Source organism: Cyprinus carpio, chromosome B9 (assembly GCF_018340385.1).
Source record: "Cyprinus carpio isolate SPL01 chromosome B9, ASM1834038v1, whole genome shotgun sequence".
NCBI lineage: Eukaryota > Metazoa > Chordata > Actinopteri > Cypriniformes > Cyprinidae > Cyprinus > Cyprinus carpio.
Window position 1 is genome coordinate 165,914 of NC_056605.1, and position 18,134 is coordinate 184,047.

At 38.2% G+C, this 18,134-nt stretch overlaps 1 protein-coding gene across 1 annotated transcript in view; it reads right to left on the minus strand.

The window, feature by feature from the left end:
• Positions 1-12,410, minus strand: part of LOC122138396 (tomoregulin-2-like) — a 65,254-nt gene extending 52,844 nt beyond the window's left edge. Inside the window, exons 1-2 of the mRNA XM_042730537.1 lie at positions 12,216-12,410; positions 3,766-3,901 (exon numbers count right to left, since the gene is read on the minus strand). Of these exons, the coding sequence (XP_042586471.1) occupies positions 3,766-3,901; positions 12,216-12,410 (331 nt within the window). The remainder of the gene's footprint in view (positions 1-3,765; positions 3,902-12,215) is intronic.
• Between the last annotated feature and the right edge of the window lie 5,724 nt (positions 12,411-18,134).

Below are 18,134 nucleotides of genomic sequence, written 5' to 3' on the forward strand. Positions count from 1 at the left end.
AGTGGACAGCGCCATATTTTTGGGAGCATTTTTAGGTTATTTTTTTAAGAGTGTAAGGAAATAGAGAACATTCGTGCTCTTTTTTAGTTTTTTAGTCTTTGTTCTGGAACACCCAACACAAAATCACTCTGATGATTAAACTGACCTGTCACCTGTTCCAGAACTAATGATGCTGTTCAGAGACATGGCATCTTAGTAATATATCAATTATAAAGCACAGATGGAGAGCCTACCTCATCACATCAAAAATTTTTTTTCGGAAAAAAACCATTTATGGGATTCATGTGTGTCCCAGGTTGCAAAGTTAACTTGTTCAGTGTCCCAAAGACATACGCCAAATTACATATATAAACTAAGAGCTATACTGCATACTTCCCAGCAGGTAAAAATCACCATTAAAACATGCTAAATTGATTTTTGGGGAACCACCTCTTTACAATGCAATAATGTTACTAAAGCAAGTTTTGCAAGTATTACAAGTACTTACGTAAATGGAAATGACTTTCATTTCTGCGTTGCTACAGTTTCTGCTTCACATGGACGCAGGGATACTTGGTGCATTTGATTAATTTTTCTTGGCTAGGCTTAAATTTTACTTTACACATTCTTTTGCACTTCATCATGATATTAAAAAATTAATATGGATCATAAAACAGAAAACATTAAACAAATCAGAACAAAGCAGAGTTGCATATCTGCCAGATAACAGAATAATAACTACACTTTTACCATGTTTTCCATGCTTTCAAGCAAAACCGATCAATAGCCCAAGTATTTGAAACAAATACTGTGTTTTTAAAGTTCTGGACTGTACTTATAATAATAATAATAATAATAATAATAATAATAATAATAATAGTAATAATAGTAATAATTATATTTAGCAAGGATGCATTAAACTGATCAAATGTGACAGTAAAGTGGTTTACATTATTATTATTACATTAAAATGTATTTCAAATAAATGATGTTTCAAAGTTTCCACAAAATAATATAAGTAAAAAAAATAATAAAAAAAGTTTTCAACATTAATAATAATAAATGTTTCTTAAGCACCAAATCAACATATCAAAATGATTTTTGAAGGCTCATGTGACACTGAAGACTGATAAAAACAGGTTTAGCACCAAATCATTCTTTTCTAGAAATCAGCTGTATTAATATTTCGAAATACTGTTTTTTGTTGTATTTGTGATCAAATAATTGAGAAAATTCTAATTTAATAGAGAAAAACTATTACTATACACACAAACCAAACATCCAGCTTCCTTTTGGCTGCCCGCTAGGTGAATCTTAATTCAGTGTGTGGTATGATGAAGAGGGCTTATAAGTGAAAGTGGGGGTTGTTCTCTCTCCTCTGATTGGAACATAAAGACAACACACTTAAAAGTGATATTATGTTCAGACCCCCGCTAATCTTGTTTTTGGAGCCATGAAAGTTGTAAAATTCAATTAAACATCCAGACATAATGAATAATGCGAAAATCCATTAAAGAACCAATCTTAAATAAACAGCACAGTATGAGTGATGTGCCAGGCTCTGAGGGCCGGTGTGAGGTGAATAAACATCACTAAATGAACATCAGGGCACGAATGACCTCTATCCATCGACGAATCAAACCTTCTTCCCTCTTCTTTTACAACTAACACTACCTCTCCCTGACTGTAGACTTCCCTGGGCTTCCTTACCCGCCTACAAACCTCTTGGCGATCCTTCTTTGATGAATTCATTTCACTTAATGTAATAAAGACATTGACCATTATTAGGCTTGCAGGTTAGTTGACGCCAGAGTTTCACTTGCACACATGTGGCACACAGTCCAGAATGCCTTAATCAAGCCGATCCTATTCTGGCCGATGGCGTGGGTGCCTCACTTGAAACAAATTAAAAACAATGTGACCTAGTGAGGCCAGACACAGAACGGGTTTGTCTTAAAAACACAGCACCATCATGAGTCTGAGTCCCATTTGCACCAAAAAAAACAAAAAAAAAAAAATATGAAGCGAGGGGAGGAGGGGACAAACAGGTAATGGTGCATTTATCTCTCACAATTAAAGAAAAACTAATGTGCCTTTCGCAAGTTGGGATAAAAAAATAACACAGACTCATTGAGTGCCTATGTGCTCTGCGCCTTCGGAGGGACTCTCTAATGCATTTTCATTTAGACCAAACTCAGATGTTATTAGGACCGACTCTCTCCCGACTTCATTTCACTCTGGATCTCAAGGCCAAAGCAGACAAAGTGGGCCACTTTCTAGTAGTCCTCTTTTTAAATTGGGCCACGCTTTTAGACTGAAAAAAAAAACAGCAAAAGGCAAATATACTCGAAGAATAGTGGAAATTACTGTTATCAAGGCATCAAAGCCCTGCGCCTAAATTATGTAGTAGACACATTTTTATACCTCCTAAAGGCCATTGGTTTTAAATTGTAAAAACAACTGTGAAAAGATCTGGAAGATTCAAAACAACATTTTTAATTAAATTAGACTGTACAATTATATCCAGTTGCTGGTTGTAATTGAGGGTTTAGTTTGGGCAAGCATTGTGGCTGCTCAGTGAATGAAACATAGAACAATGCTTGAATATTTTGAAAATATTCCAAATTACATTCAACAAATATTCAAAAACATTCTAAAAACCTAGAATTTAAATTTTTGAAGGCGATCAAAAGCTGAGAACCCATCCTAGGATTGTGTAGTTTATATTACGAATGGCGTATGAATGCTACTGAATGAATGGCAACCAACTGCAACGATTTTGAAGTTTCTTCTTTAGTGTGACGTTCTGTATTGAACAACCTTATTGCTTTAGCCACATCATTAATTTGTTTAATTAAAAGTATGGGGCATGTATTAAAAAAAAAAAGATGATTACAGACAAATCATTCATAACAAAACACTGCAACGCAGTTAAGAAAATTAAAATGTCGATTTTGATTTCATGGTGACTTTCTGAGACTGCTTTACATTATTTTGAATGAGGGCAACAGAGAAACATGGGAGTCCCAAAGAAATCATAAAAGGTTCTGCTTTGTGTGGCTCATCCAGTCAGAACACATTATACATTTATTAAAATACTTTTATTATTAGTAGTTTTATAGTTTTGTTTCTACTTTATGTAAAGTGAAATGTTCTTGCAATGAAAGATTATGAAGAGCCTTATATCTTGGAGCTGTGCCCAAGTCCTAAATATAAATAAATAAAAAAGTTATTTTATTTTTTTTGAAGCATTTAATTTTACAGTATTGATTAGGGCTGCAATGATTGCGACAAAAGGCATTGTTGTTGATTATTCTCTTGAAACTGTAGTTGCGATTATTAATTACCATTATCACACTTTACATTGAGATGATGTTTTATACCATTGTTTGATGCAACTGCATGCCGTGATTTTTATATGAAAATAAAACAAGCAGAAAACATACTTTAACTGAAAAACTTTTGAGTGCTTTTCTATATAACTTTAAGCCTCAAATGTTAAACTGTACATCATATTGGTTTCTTCTTTAAATTATAAAAAAGTAAAAATATAAATGGTATTATAATGTTATACTAAAACTAAAATTAAAATAATGGGAAAACCCTTTAAGATAATTAATAGAAAGAAAAAAAAAAAAGCACATCTTAAGCTAACGTGACTGTAGAATAACATAGATGATCTTTGAACGCATTAAAATGCAGCGTGAATGATTATGTAAATGGTGGCATCGTAATTGTAAGCGCGATTAGAATGCAAGTAAGTGTGCAGCCCAGGCAGTGATGTACCTGTAACCGGAATGAGCGAGGCGGCATCCGTCTTACCTGGAGGGGCATAGAAGGTTAGGATTCCCCAATTCGGAGACTCGCACAACGGGCAAGGGGTGGTGTACAAAGGAAAGATCTGTGTCCCGGTCATCATCCCCTGCAATGCAACATGAATAACCAAAAAAACATGAATATCATATTATCGTGCATAAACACAGCATTGTCCCGACACACAGCACAAGCAGGATATGTTTGTCAAACCTCTGATGAAATAATCAGCAGAAACTATGGTACGAACACGTCATCCAGCAGGCAGGCTGGCGGCTTCTGAAGGTCCTCAGTTGTGATGAGCACCTCTATGCGCCCAGACCAATAGTTTACTCTTGCGACATTTTCTTATCTGGAATAAAACAAGTGCTCATGGGGAATAATGATTCAGCACATGGTAACGTCTTGAATCACCGCATGAGAACCTTATTCAGCTTTTATAATAAGCTAGTACAGGCTCTGCAAATATTCTTTTTATTTTGCTGAGGAGCCGGACAGACTCTGGAAAATTGCACTGTCATGATGGCGCGAAATCAAGAGCTCCACAGACAAGTTTAAGTCCACAAGGATCCTTAAGATGATTACAATTAGATGAGTTGTTTTCAAAAACACGGCCATCGCTGAGTCAACAACCTAATTTCAACTATTCAGCATAAAGCTGACTGCTGTTCATTTAAACAATTAAGCTCCCCAAGTAATGAGGTTTACCACATTAAGGCACTACAATCATTTTCAGCCCTGATCTGATACCCTTTTTATAATGTGATGCAAAATAAGCCGCTCCTATCATTTGCTTAGTCCCTGAAAAACGACACAAACAGTAAGCAAAGAATAATATCTCATGGGGGGGATTAACCCCCCCCCCGAATTCCACATTACCGGCATCTATTTCGACTCAAAGTGCCATATATCATCATAATAAGACTAGTAACTTACACAAAACAGCGGGTCCCGCTCATGTGCCCAGGGATTTTTTGCTGTCAAAGCAATAAGCTGGCTTGCAAGTGCTACACAGTATTTTTAACCCTGTGTTATCCAGTGAGGCCTGGCACAGCTAGAATAGAACCAGAACATTGCTCATTGTAACAACAACACCAGAGGACATAGCAGCTACTTGAAAGCCCCTGCTAAAAGGCCACATACAGCGTGGAAATATGTCTTACATAACCTTGGGGCTTGATTTTTGCGTTTTCAGCTAAAAACAATTATCAATGCGCCCTCAAATGCTACAAGGGGGCAAAAAGGCATAGTAGTCTTGCGAGACAGTTGCAATATTCACATTATGTGCCTCAGACTCAGTACTGGAGACCTTGAAAATGATGCCAGCTCTTGTATGTGCATAATCCCTTGTGGTAAACTTCAGTAGCTATTCATGCTTGTGCACCAGGAATATTTCCTTAAAAATTAATCTTGTTCACAATCTAGGTGGGAGACAGGAGCGTGATAAACTGACATTCATCAATTCAGCCTACTGAAGCAACAAATACTAGTCAGAGTATATTTGCCAAAGCTAATTAGTCACAACCATTGTCAATCCCTTGGCTTAACGTGCAATAAAATAAGAATTCATGCCTTCATTTTTGGAATCTAATTGTTCTTACACCAAACATTTTCTTGACATTCATGGTCCTCACATTTTGTTGAGGTGCGGGGGGGGCATCAGAAGAAATCCTAGATCACTTTAAGGCAATAGTTCACAAATATATAAACACACACAAAAAAGTTTAAAAATTTCTGAAGAAGGGGTTTTGGTCCAACATCATTGTAACCCCCCACTGACACTGACTTTCACTTTATAGACTAAAAAAACACTGAGAAATGGAATTTTGAGAGAGAGAGAGAGAGAAGAAAATTATGTTTACTAACATCAGGCATAATTACAAATTCTTATCGAACATACAAATAATTGTTCATGGAAGTTGCATTTTAAGATCCACGTGGTGTCACAAATCTAATGTGGCACATTGCTCTTTGGTTTGAGCGGCATGTATGCATCGCTTGCATTAATTGATGCAAAGCACTCCCTCTGCGAAGGCATACAGATGCAAAAGCAGGGGAGTCACACCTCTACTGCTTGGCTGCCCGTCCATAACTGTGGTCATAATACAAGTTTGACCTTGCAACGCAGGTAGACACATTTGAGTGCATGTCCTGAAAACATGCAGTGATTCAACAGGCCACGTGGCAACAGGAGCCGAGAGGGGAATTGGTGTTATGGATGGGAAAGGAACTGGAGATTCTGAGGTCACAGGAGCGTGTTTCCGCCTCACCAGACACAAAATCCTTCTATTCCAGACTAATTAAGCTGAAGCAGTGGCATCCTGTAGCAACACTGAAAAACACATTCCATTAAAAAACAACACATCCGGTGCCACCGGTTTCAGAAACTGCATAAGAAACACAACCAAGTGGACCTTGAAAAGATTTCTACATTCCATACACATACACTACACACACACACACACCCACACCACACACACACACACACACACACACACATAAAACAATACATTAAAAATGATTCAACGGTCAGGACTAGTGTTTTTACCAACCTTTCGTCTTCTGAACTTTCACAACAGCCACACAAGTACAATTTCAATTACCCTTTCATCAACAAAAACAACCCCAGAAGTGTTGCCTTTACAAGCATGTTGGAATTTTATAGTCGTGTAATTCAGAGGTCAGTGAGTTTCTGTCGAGATCAAGGACAGTCAATGGAATTCAAAGCTGTTTTGGACCCCCCTGACATTGTATTGGATGGACAGCTGAAAACATTCGTCACAATATCTTTTATGTTCCACACAGACATAATCATAGCATGAACAATTTTTTTTCTTTTCTTTTCTTTTCGTTTCTTTTCCCCCTATCTCTTTCTGTTTTCCCGCTCTTTTCCTCTTTTCCCTCCCCACTCTTGTCTGGGTGCGGTGTCCGGTCTGTGCTTTGGCGGTTCAAGGTGGTTGGGAACTAGCCTTTAAGGAGCCCTTAAGAGCGCGTAGTGTGACCGCTCCTGAGGGCCATGTCTCCTTGTCTGGACCAGCAAAAAGTGCAAAAGCCAGATAAGGTTAGGAACATGAAAGGGAAAACAGGAGACGTGGAAAAGTTAGCAGTGTCACGCTGGAGGAACTGAGCGCTGGAAACCGGCAGGTGCCATCCGTGACATGGGAGGACGGTAATTTCTATTTCGTCTTAAGGACACTGAAGGCCTCTAAAGGCGTAACCAATTTTTAAACGGAACCAAGAACATCAGTCAGATAATGGGATTAACGGGAAAGAGGCTGGTGGGAAGGCTGTTTAAAAACAAGCGGTTTGAGCAGGGGTGGAGTTACCAGGAGCGGAAAGGAATTTTGTTCTGCTCTCATTTAAGTTCTTTCTGGCAGGACAATCTTTTCAGTCCGTACTGTCTACACGTAGAGGTAGATCTGTTTCCTTTTCTTTTTCCCTTTGCCTCTTGTGAAGAAGCGCTGTAATGTGTATGGACAACAAGAGAGTAAAAAAAAGAAAAAAAAAAACCTCCTGAAATTTTCAATAAAAATTCCTCAAAGTCATTCCTTGAAGTCACAAAGCAATGATTAGAGCAGCCAAACAGGAAATTACATCTTTCATCCTAAGATGCTCGACTGTCCTGACGGCCCACAAAACAAGTTAAAGCAACTCTTCCAGAATCCACAAAATAGACTTTATCTAGTACAAAACAGTGTTGGTTTAAACGTCAGGACTCTTATGAACTTCAAGGTATGTGTATATGAAAATGTGAACGTGCAAACAGTCTGCATGACACACGGGGCCGTAATAAGATAACATTTGATGCATGACTATCCACAACAATGGTTTTGCAGAGTTGATTCTTTTAGGAGCTGTCACTAGCAAGGCAAACACTATATTTACCTCCCCAACAAACAGCCTTATGCCTGACATCAAATCATTTCTGGGACACATTAACATTTATAACAAGAGTACAGGGGGGGACCTAAAAGGTTAAGGTTATAGAAATTTTTATACTATTCCTGTAGCCATTAAACTATACATTGGTAAGATCACATATATATATATATATATATAATATATATATATATATTTAAATACAATACACATGAAATATTTTTAATTCCTTAATATTTTAAAATACTATTTTAAAAGACATGTGTAATATTTAATGGGCCCTAACATTACTAAAAAAAAATTCAAAATAAGAATTTCCAATAGTTTCTTCATCTGCCACTGATCACAGAAACAGACAGTCCTGCTCCAACTCACGCCATTGTTTCCCCTTTTTAGGAATTAGTTTGGAAATAGTTGTCTCTGAACAATGATTCTCTATAGGCAAAAATATTTTATAATCAAACAAAAAAAAAAAAAAAAAAAACACGTCTTTAGAGTTGCCATAAAATAAAATTTACATAATTTTTTGTACATGCATTTTATGGATTTGTTTTTTGTGAACAACTGGTTTAATTTTTATACTCATATGCGGATAACATCACTACTAAGATTATATAATGTCCTCATAATGTTTTAATCAAAATATCATTCAATCTTTAAGTGAAATCAGTCTGGTGATGTACATCAGACTTCTCCAATCCTGTAGGCTGATTAAACGCTTCCTCAAAATCCAATCATGAAAGGATGGGTAGAAGTAAGTCCCACCACATTTACACACACACACACACACACACACCCACACACACTACACACGCACACACACACACACACACACACACACACACACACATATATATAGATTTCGTTTGATAATTAGTTGCATACAAGATCTACGGTACAGTCTGGAATGACAACCTCTGTTGCTATTTCTGTTTTAATTGCAACTTTAAAACATTCTATGTTGTAAAAGCCAAATATCTGCACACTGCCTCATAAGAAAGGATTCCACCAAGTCTGTTTAAGATTCTAAAGCAACAAATTCTATAAAAAAAAATCATAATCAGTATAACCTTGGTAACAGCTTTTTGATGGTATTCTTGGAGCAACATAATTTGTCCTATGGCTTGGCCACTTTTGCATAATAGCTATTTTAGTAGCTAATGGAAGGCAATTTAAAACAAATAGGTTGTGAGTTATGGCTGTAACTTTACTAGTGACAAGGTGAAGGACAGATTTAGCATAGAAAAATGTGTTGCAGAACTTCGTAACTTACAAATGCACATGAAGAACACAAGACTGTACTAATTAAAAAATTCCACCTCCACTATTATAATTAGCCAACAACATCCCTTCATCAGTTTACAGAGCTCTAACAGTCCCTAATTAATGGTGTTGCCAGTGCTACGGCGTCCAGCTGCTTGTTTCTTCATTCTGCAGTGAAATAGGAAACTTCGTTTGGCTCACACACCTGGTATTGCAGGTCTCCTTGCTCCTCCTCAAGAGTGTCGTAATTTTATCAAAACAAACGAGAAGTGTGAGCCAATGTTTACGTCTCACAATGTGCCAAACGGGAGAGTATCGGGAGATGCAGATTGTTATTTCTGCCTTGGCCATCGCGGTGATTAATTGAAAGAAAGCAAGCTGGCAGAGACACAAATATTCTAAAGGTGAAGTGTAGACAGCTCCAGACTCGGACCGCGTTGTCTAGCCATTAAAGAGCTGGATTTCAAACCCTCAGGACATTGTTATCGAAGGTTGAAAATGTTTTTTTAGCTTGTTTGAGGTGTAAATACAAAATGAATCTGTTAAGAATTTTCTGCTCTTTAGAGATAGAATAGAACGAGTATGTTTTTGATTTTATGGATTCTTTGTAATTTGTATGTAATATGATATAACTGTAATATAAATGTAAGTGAATGTTTATATTTATAGTTAACCCAAAAATGAAAATTCTGTTATCATTCACCTCATCCCTCATGTTGTTCCAAACCAGTATAACTTTCTTTTGTGAAACAAAAAAAATAACTTTTTTCAAGAACACTATTGTCTAATCACACATTGACTTTATGGACAAAAAAAAAATAAAAGAAGATAAAATTCTTATGTGGTTTTCCACAGAAAGAAAAAAGCCATACAGTAAAGGTTTGGAATGACATGAGAGACAGTAAATAATGACAGAATTGTAATTTTTTAATGAACTATCTCTTTAAGACTTCAGTTGAAACCACCAAAAAATTTGGCAGTTTTTGTTGTTGTGTCCCTTCAAATTCGTTTGTGCTTGGTCTCGCCTCCTTTAAAGCTGATATGCAAAAGACCCTTGGTGAACCAGCACTGCAAAACATTCTCCAAAGTAGAGCTTTTGACATCTATGAACAATACAAATAAAAGCTGACAGCCCTTTGGGCAGTGACTTTGAGGGCAGTAGCTACATAAAATTTATTTGATTTTATGAAGAGTTGACGCTGGGATTCTGATCATGAAAAAGATACTTTGTAATAAGGCACTTACTTTGCAAAAATTATTCAACACTACTTGTGTCCCCAGCCAATGGCCTTAGGTTAGGACTGTTTTGACTAAACAGCTTGCTTGCATTTGTTTTTGCTGGACATTGTTGCTTGTGTTCAGCTCATAATTCAGCGCTGGGAATTTAACTAGATTCAGTCAGTTGGAAATTCAGTTTTTTATGCCATTAACGCTGCAGGTTCCTGCTCTTATGTTGTTGTTGTAAATGCACTGCAATGCAATGTCCTATTTTTTATTTATTCTTTTTTGTGTGTGCTATTTTTTCAATAATGTAAAGGGACAGCCAGCCTAAAAATATGAAAATCCTGTACATTTTTTTTTTCCAAAACACCACTAACACCACAGACTTTCATTAAACATACAAAACCACTTTTTTCAAAAAAATGCTTGTTCAAATGTGCTGACAACTGTTTGAATAACTGTCACTAAATACTTTAAAAAGCACTCCTGACAATCAGATCTGCTATTAAAAACTCACTTTATAATTACAAACACTGGCCACACCTGTTTGGAATAGACACTTATATGTAAACCTTTTTGATTATGGAAATTAATGTTATGTATGTTTTTTTTTTTTTTTACTACTGCACTGGTTGTATGACTGCATTTGTAGTCAGAATTCACTAGGAAATGTATCATATTATCAACACCTTTTTGTCAAATCATGGAAACACTAAAGTTGCCCCTTCAGGCATACCTGTGGTAGAGCTTCCCACTTCTCATGCATGCCATTGCCATGAGTTGTATAACCAAAGTACAAACAAGAGACAAGGATAGACGTTTTGGAACGAGATCTAATTGCCCACGGTAACCTGCTGAATTGATAGTCATGCGCCACGGCGGGAAATATGCGGCGATTACCGAGCGTCCCTCTCGCTCGTACCAGGGACGTTCAGTCATCTGAACGGCGCTCAACAGTGAGGGTGAGAGGTCGGCCGCAATCCAAATCAAAACCTACATTAATATTCCAGTCTACAACGGACTGATGCTCCATTATTATTTTGCCGGCTTGATGGAATTGTTTCCAAGAAAAGCATGCTTCTAAAAGAATTCTTACACGTGCGTCTTCAGACGGCAATCTTTTAAACTTGACCAAGATATCGCCACTTGTTAAAGTTCTAGCAGTATAAATTTAGGAACTATACGTTTAAAAACGGCCCAAATACTAGGGTAAAACGATATTTTTTTTCTTTCTAAAATTATGTCGTTACAATCAATTGCAGATTAATTCAGTGTTGTTCTCTATTGAACACTAAGTGATAGAGCTCAGGGACCGTATGCTTGTCTTTTTTCTACCCAAAACAACAACAAAAAACATATTGTTCCATACATGATAATAAAGAATTCTGAGCAAAAGTTAATTTCCTTTGAAACTTTATAGGTGATAGGCTAGACAGAATGACGACAAGTGCCGCTATTCTGGCCACTTCGGCTAATCTGCCTGTTTGGGGGTTTTTCAGGGTGTTTAATGCAGAAGCATCCGTTTTTTCCTTTGAACGCACTGAACTTGAAAAACAGCGGTCAATTAATGTAGGAACAGTGGTATCAGCGACTGTTAGTAGACTAATCACACGTTTCATCCGTGTGCGAACAAGAATGAGCCATTTAAACCGCAGTCAAAAACAATATCTAAAAACAGTTGACAGTTTTATTGACTAGCCTATTGCGGTGAATAATAACGATTATAGATCGGCTGGGTTACATGCTACACTGATTTGAGGCGAGTAACGTTAGCTAATTGTGGGGGAGAAAACTATTAATTTTTGTTCCAATGAAAATAGCATTATTTACATATCGCAGGAGGAAGAACAGGAAATAAATAATAAACTATTTATACGTTAACATACCAAACAGCTCGTCCGGATCATCAGTAAACTAACTGAAACAGGTCTTCAACATCTTTTTAGCAGCAGTGAACTGCATAAGCTTGCTCCACCACACATTAGGATCAATTTAGGTCCATAACTTATGCTACTTGTATGATAAACAACCGTCTTCCCGTTGCAAAGGGAACGTCAAACCTTATTCCCTTCAACGGACTTCTTGATCATCTTAGCCCGAGCAATTCCATCCAGTGTCGGAGTCTGACAGTCGCTGAGTGAGGACGGGAAAGCAAGTTGTTGCACCGGGAAAGTGGCGAGAAAGGACAAGACTGCAATCCATACCCAGTTGTCCCCCACTATCCGGCTCCACTGGTGCGGACTTTCGGGGCTCATATAGGGCCGCCGCCACCGTGACACCCATCTCAGTTCCCCCGACGCTGCTCGCAGACGCGCAACGACAGCCCTGGTCCTACTAGTGTTGTCAACTTTGCCCCAATGCGCTTAGAAGCCAAGAGAGGGGCATTTTCCGACGGACGACAAAAGTGTTGCCCCATGAAAGCAGCTGTGTTCTGGATGACCGGAGCGAGGATCCGCCCGAAGCGAGAGGTTGCAGATGCGAATGAGAGAGGTCCTGGGTGCGATGACAGGGGAGGGATGGTATCGGGAGGGAAGCGGGTAAGCGAGATGTTCAAAAACAAGGCAAGAATAAAAAGACGCAAGGGGTGTTTTTAAGAAACAGAAGTGGGGCAAAAAAAATCATATATCCCATTCGAGTGACATGGCCGAAGTTACAACATCCACTGAGGCGCGGCTTAGAGAGACTGTCCTCGGGGTCCTCACTCCGTGCGCTCGCGGAGAGCCGTGAGTTTGTCAGAGTCTCGCGGAGGGACATTCCTCTGTACCTGTGAACCACAATAACGGCACTGAAGGCGAGCGGCAGGTTTCCAGACCGCTTCGGATCACGTGTGCTCAAGGAACCGGGAGGGGCGGGACGATGCTGCGCTCTGATTGGTCGAGAGGGATGCAGGAGTGTCGGGAGCGAGGCGATGGTCCAGCTCGAGCATATCGACGGCCAGTGCAGAATAGTGTACCCTGTAGTCTACTTTAACAGGGCTTTGGTTTTGCAAATGCGTGGGCGAGGGGCCATGCAGAGAAAGTCTTCTTAGTAATTGAGCTCTGCTGCTCTGGGCACGATGGCAGCAGAAATCGATCGGAAACTTGCAGTGTTGTGAAATGATCCCCGTGTCCTAAACAAAAGGCTTACAGCATTAGACGAGAGAACCGAGGGGCCAGGAGGAGTTCACGACTGTCTGCGACGCTCGCGGATGATCTCGGCGGTGGAAATGGAAATGCAGAGACGCTTTTTTTGGATACGGGTCGCGACATGAGCGAAAGAGATGGCACTTTTAACGGCATTTAAATGACGCAACATTTTGTCTAAGAAAATCTACTTTCGCAAGGCGTATCCACGATGATAAAAAAGGCTCACATTCTGTAAGCAAATTGTAGCCTATATATTATCGACTTACGTTAGACTACGTTTTTCTCTATCGCTTAAACATTTCAATAACGTTTTGCCCTTTGCTCCTATAGGACAATACACACGAGACCTGATCAAACTTGAACTTGGTGCAACAAAAGTGATTTTTTAACCTCTTCTGTATCTTATTTCTAGCTGATTCTTAAAGAGGCAAAGTTAAAGACTTGTTGTATGGCGTTAACAAAACATCAAAACAAACCGCATTTATTAAAAAAGAAACCCGAGGAAAGCATTTGTGACTGAAACACGTTTGCAGACGATTTAGTGTAGACTACAAATACTTTGAGGCCCCTTTTGTACAGTGTTTCAAAAGGTATCTACATGAAAATTCTTAGTTCATGTTTGACTGTTGAACCAAAGAGGATAAAAAAATCATTATGATTTAAAAATACTAATAAAATTAGTTGAATGTATTTTATTATTAATTTATTATTTTAGTAATTATTATATGCCTCTTTTGGCAGCAATTACAGTCTTGCTAATAGGTCTCCATTAGCTATCAGGTCACTGTTATTTTTTCCCAGTTGGAGATTGTGAGTGAACAGCCAAGTCCCCCATAAATCTGCCGATTAGTCTGATGGCTAAAAAGCTAAATTTTTGGTCTTATTGGACCGTAAAACCTTCTTCCAGCTGAATTCATAATGTCTCCACATGGCTTCTGGTTAACTGTAGCCAAGATGTCATATGCATTTTTTTAACAGTAGCTGTCTCTGCCACTTTAATAAAACTGTAAGTGGTGAAGCACCTGGACAGCAGTTGTTGAATGCAGAGTTTCTGCAAACTTTGCCTGTAATTCCATCAAATCTGTACCACTGGTCTCTTGGTGGCCTCCCTCACCAGTCTCCTTCAGAGGTATTTGATGATACTTGTGTCAAACTTATGGAAGGCAATTTCATGTAAGTCAGAATGTATTTGTGTGTGTGTGTGTGTGTGTTTTAGTCCTTACAAGTTTGGAACTACAACATTTTATTTTTGGGTGAATTCTTCTTCTTTTTCCAGAGCTTTTTAAACTCACTGTCCTTTATGAAAATGAATACTCTCAGTTTTGCACTTATGTAAGTCATTTTGAAGGCTGTTTGAGTGCAGAACTAATAAATGATGACAACATGCTGACATGCCTCATCTATCAAATTCATGTCAGCAAATAAAAAATGAACTCAAATCTTTTTTATTTTCTTAGAAATGTTGTCATGCAGTATGTGTTTCCCAATAAGATGTCTTTAGTTACTTGCATGTTTTCCCCCTCCCCCTCTTTAAGCAAAAAGCACATTTGGAAAAATAGGGTTTGAGACCTGTTGCTTTAACAGTTTAAAGCTGGACTTCTGGGCATGTCCTCAAGAAAATTACGATATACTCTCCACTGTTCATTTTCTCTCCTACCTGATCATTCCCACATTTCTCCTGGAGTCTGGCTCCATACCAGCTCGGTATTATTAGCACGACTCAGAGCTCCTCTGGAGAGCAGCTGGCTCTGGGGCTATCACCGACAGACACTCTTGACAGATAAAACAGCACGCCCTTGCCCTAGGATTTCTGTAGTTTTTCTCAATGCGGTATCATGTGTCACATGATGGATCTGACCTTGTAATTAAGACTAAGGGAACATTAATTAATCATTCGTTTTGTAGGAGACATGGGAAAGGTTCATGTCCTTTATAGAACCTGTTCAGAAATAGGAAGAAACTGATAAAAGATATTCAAACCAACGGCAATGTTAAAAAGTGAATTTTTTGAACGGCTAGATTGCATTTTTCTGACATTTATTTTAATGGAATTGAGTCCTGACATCTTCATTCCTATCAGAGCCGTATGAAATTAAACACCTTTAAAAAGGAGTCCTTGGCAAGTCTCCCTCAGCTGCTTTTAGTTATTTGATATAGAAAAATTATTCAGGATCAATGAACACCAAGAATTCAACAATTTTTAAAGGAATATATACGGTATAATGTGGGTTTAATTCAGCGTATGAACTAGTAATGGTGTCAAAGATAAAACAATAAATAAGGTTTATAGAAGCTTGCCTTTGTTTCTCTCTAGACTCTTTAACCTGGACTTATTTCAGTGCCATCCTCAGTATATTCTTTCCCCTCATGGGTAAAGGCTCATTTACTGTAGTTTGTGGGCCACTCTTCAGTCCAGCATTGGTTTTCTGCATTACAAAACAACTGTCCCCATTCCACCCAGTTAGATGGAATAGTGACAGTTTATACATTTTTTTAAGTCACCTTTTATAAATCATTTTACATCACATCTAACATGTTATCTCTTTACCCGGACTGGAAAAAATCCCCTGTGGAACATACTTGGAGAGTTGACATGGCAACTAGAGGTCTCATGGTTTCATTATATGCAAGTCTTCGCTGGAATAGTATGGTGAGCAGGGTAATGAGGAAGGCTGCCTGGGGATCGGTGAGAAGGTCACATCTCTGGAGGGAGTGTGTGTGGTGTTTGAGTCTTCTAGCAGCATGGGATCCGTTAATGATGCAGGCGTTTTAAAACGGTCCCTTAAGTTCTATTGGTGCTTTGGTATTCCTGCTGAGAAGCTCTTCTCTTTATCTATGTATGTAAAAAAACTTGCCAAGCATATCACATGAATAATTAATGGATATTGTCTTCTTTGCATGGCATCATTTATAAATGTATATTCTGAAATGGGGGGACTATAAAAAGTTAAATTCTTTAACTGATTAGCTTGGTATTATTAATCATTTCCCATTAGAACAATAGCTCAGTAAGGAAAATTGTAAATCACTTATTACATAACAACTGTACCACAGGCATGCAATCTATAATCCATATAAACTCTAAGTGAATAATGTAGTCATTTGGAGAATTTTATGAATTAATTGATTTGTTTTCACAGTTGAACTCCTGCTTACCCACAGAAGAGTTTTTATATTTTTTTTAACCTCATTCCCTCACAATACAGAGTCGACCAGATGTTTTTGTTCTCCTGCTGCTGGATATTGCACACAGATTTCAGTACAGCTGTGAATTTTCTCAGCAGTAACAAATTGATTGCTATACTCCTTCTTGGACATCCTAGACAAATGCTAAGGAAATTATATGGCTTGTTGGGGATATTTATGAATTCATTGATTTGCTTTCACTTTTGAACTGTTCAATGCAACAAGCAAACCCAACTGTGCCGAATTACTCTAGGACACATTTCCCAGGGTTGCTGAATTGCAATGAAATGTTTGTTATCAACTCTTATTAGTGATGTAAATAATATATTAGCTCAAAACAAACATTGAGTTTAGAGAAAATTTTTCTTGACCACAAAATATGAGCATCCCTTTCTGAGAACCCCTCTTCCTAAAATATATAAAAGGCAGCAAGCTATATACATTTTCATGTATAGTGACCCATGTGCTGTCCACCTCACGTCATGTGCATCTGGGCTAAAATGTTGCGCTTGAACACACCGCAAAACCAATGACCATAACTAAATGTACAGTTTTCGACTGAAAATGAGAGGAAGTACTGTAATAGCCTATGGGCCAGATTTACTAAACAGCTAGCAACAGCGCAAACCTTCTTTTGCATTTGTGGCATTAAAATAGTAGGCCTACTGTCAGGATTTACTAAAGATGTGCAGGGAAGAATTAGAAAAGGCGTGATTACTTCTTTTGTCATTAAAACAATTCTGTCAGAAATAAATTAACAGGAATTAGCGTTAAAATGGGGTGTTACTTCTTTTGTCATTAAAACAATTCTGAATCACGCAACATCATTTACTCTTTGTGTCCGTCAAAATTACTGGTATTTGTGACATTATTTAATGCCCAAAAAAGGCAATGTCTTACTTAAACTATTTTGCGCCTTTGTTGTAAGTAGACCTGATGAGCATCGGCTTTGCATATTTGCGACTACGCTAATTTGCGCTGCAAAGTTTGAACACTTTTGAATACAAATCATATTGATCACTTATCAATCATGAAAATAATCATGTACATAATCATGAAAATATTTGCATATTACAATACTTAAGATGATGTAAAATTAGAACAGCCTTCTATGTTTATGATTTGCTTTTTCACTTTATTTCATTTTTATTTATTCATTTATTAATTTTATTTTTGCACTGGGTTCGCTAAACTGCAGCCAATCAGAGTGAGCATGACAGGTGCTCAGGGATGGCCCAGTGTTCGCCGACGACTGACCGCTGACTGACTTGGTGTGTGATGACCTTTAGTGTGGGAAGATTCTGTCTGGCACAATATCAGAATGATGTATGCCTTCTTCACACAGATTTGCAAAACGATCACATCAAACATCAATCAGCACACCACCATGCAGCTTCACACCTCTAAACTGATGGACCACATTGTCTCAACACAAGCTTGAACATGGCCAGTTTCATGAGCTCTTTAATCACAGCCCTGTCACACCATAACTTGGCCATGGGTGAGTCTTGCCAATCAGCTATAGTCATGGGTTACTGCCAGTTCAGAGTCTTATCAACAGCAGTAAAAAATAACAGCACCTCTGGCAAACCGCCACTTCCAACTGTCGGCCAGAGGCCCCGAAGGCCTGCTGTGGCACAGACTGAAAGAGAACGGTGCTTGTTTCAC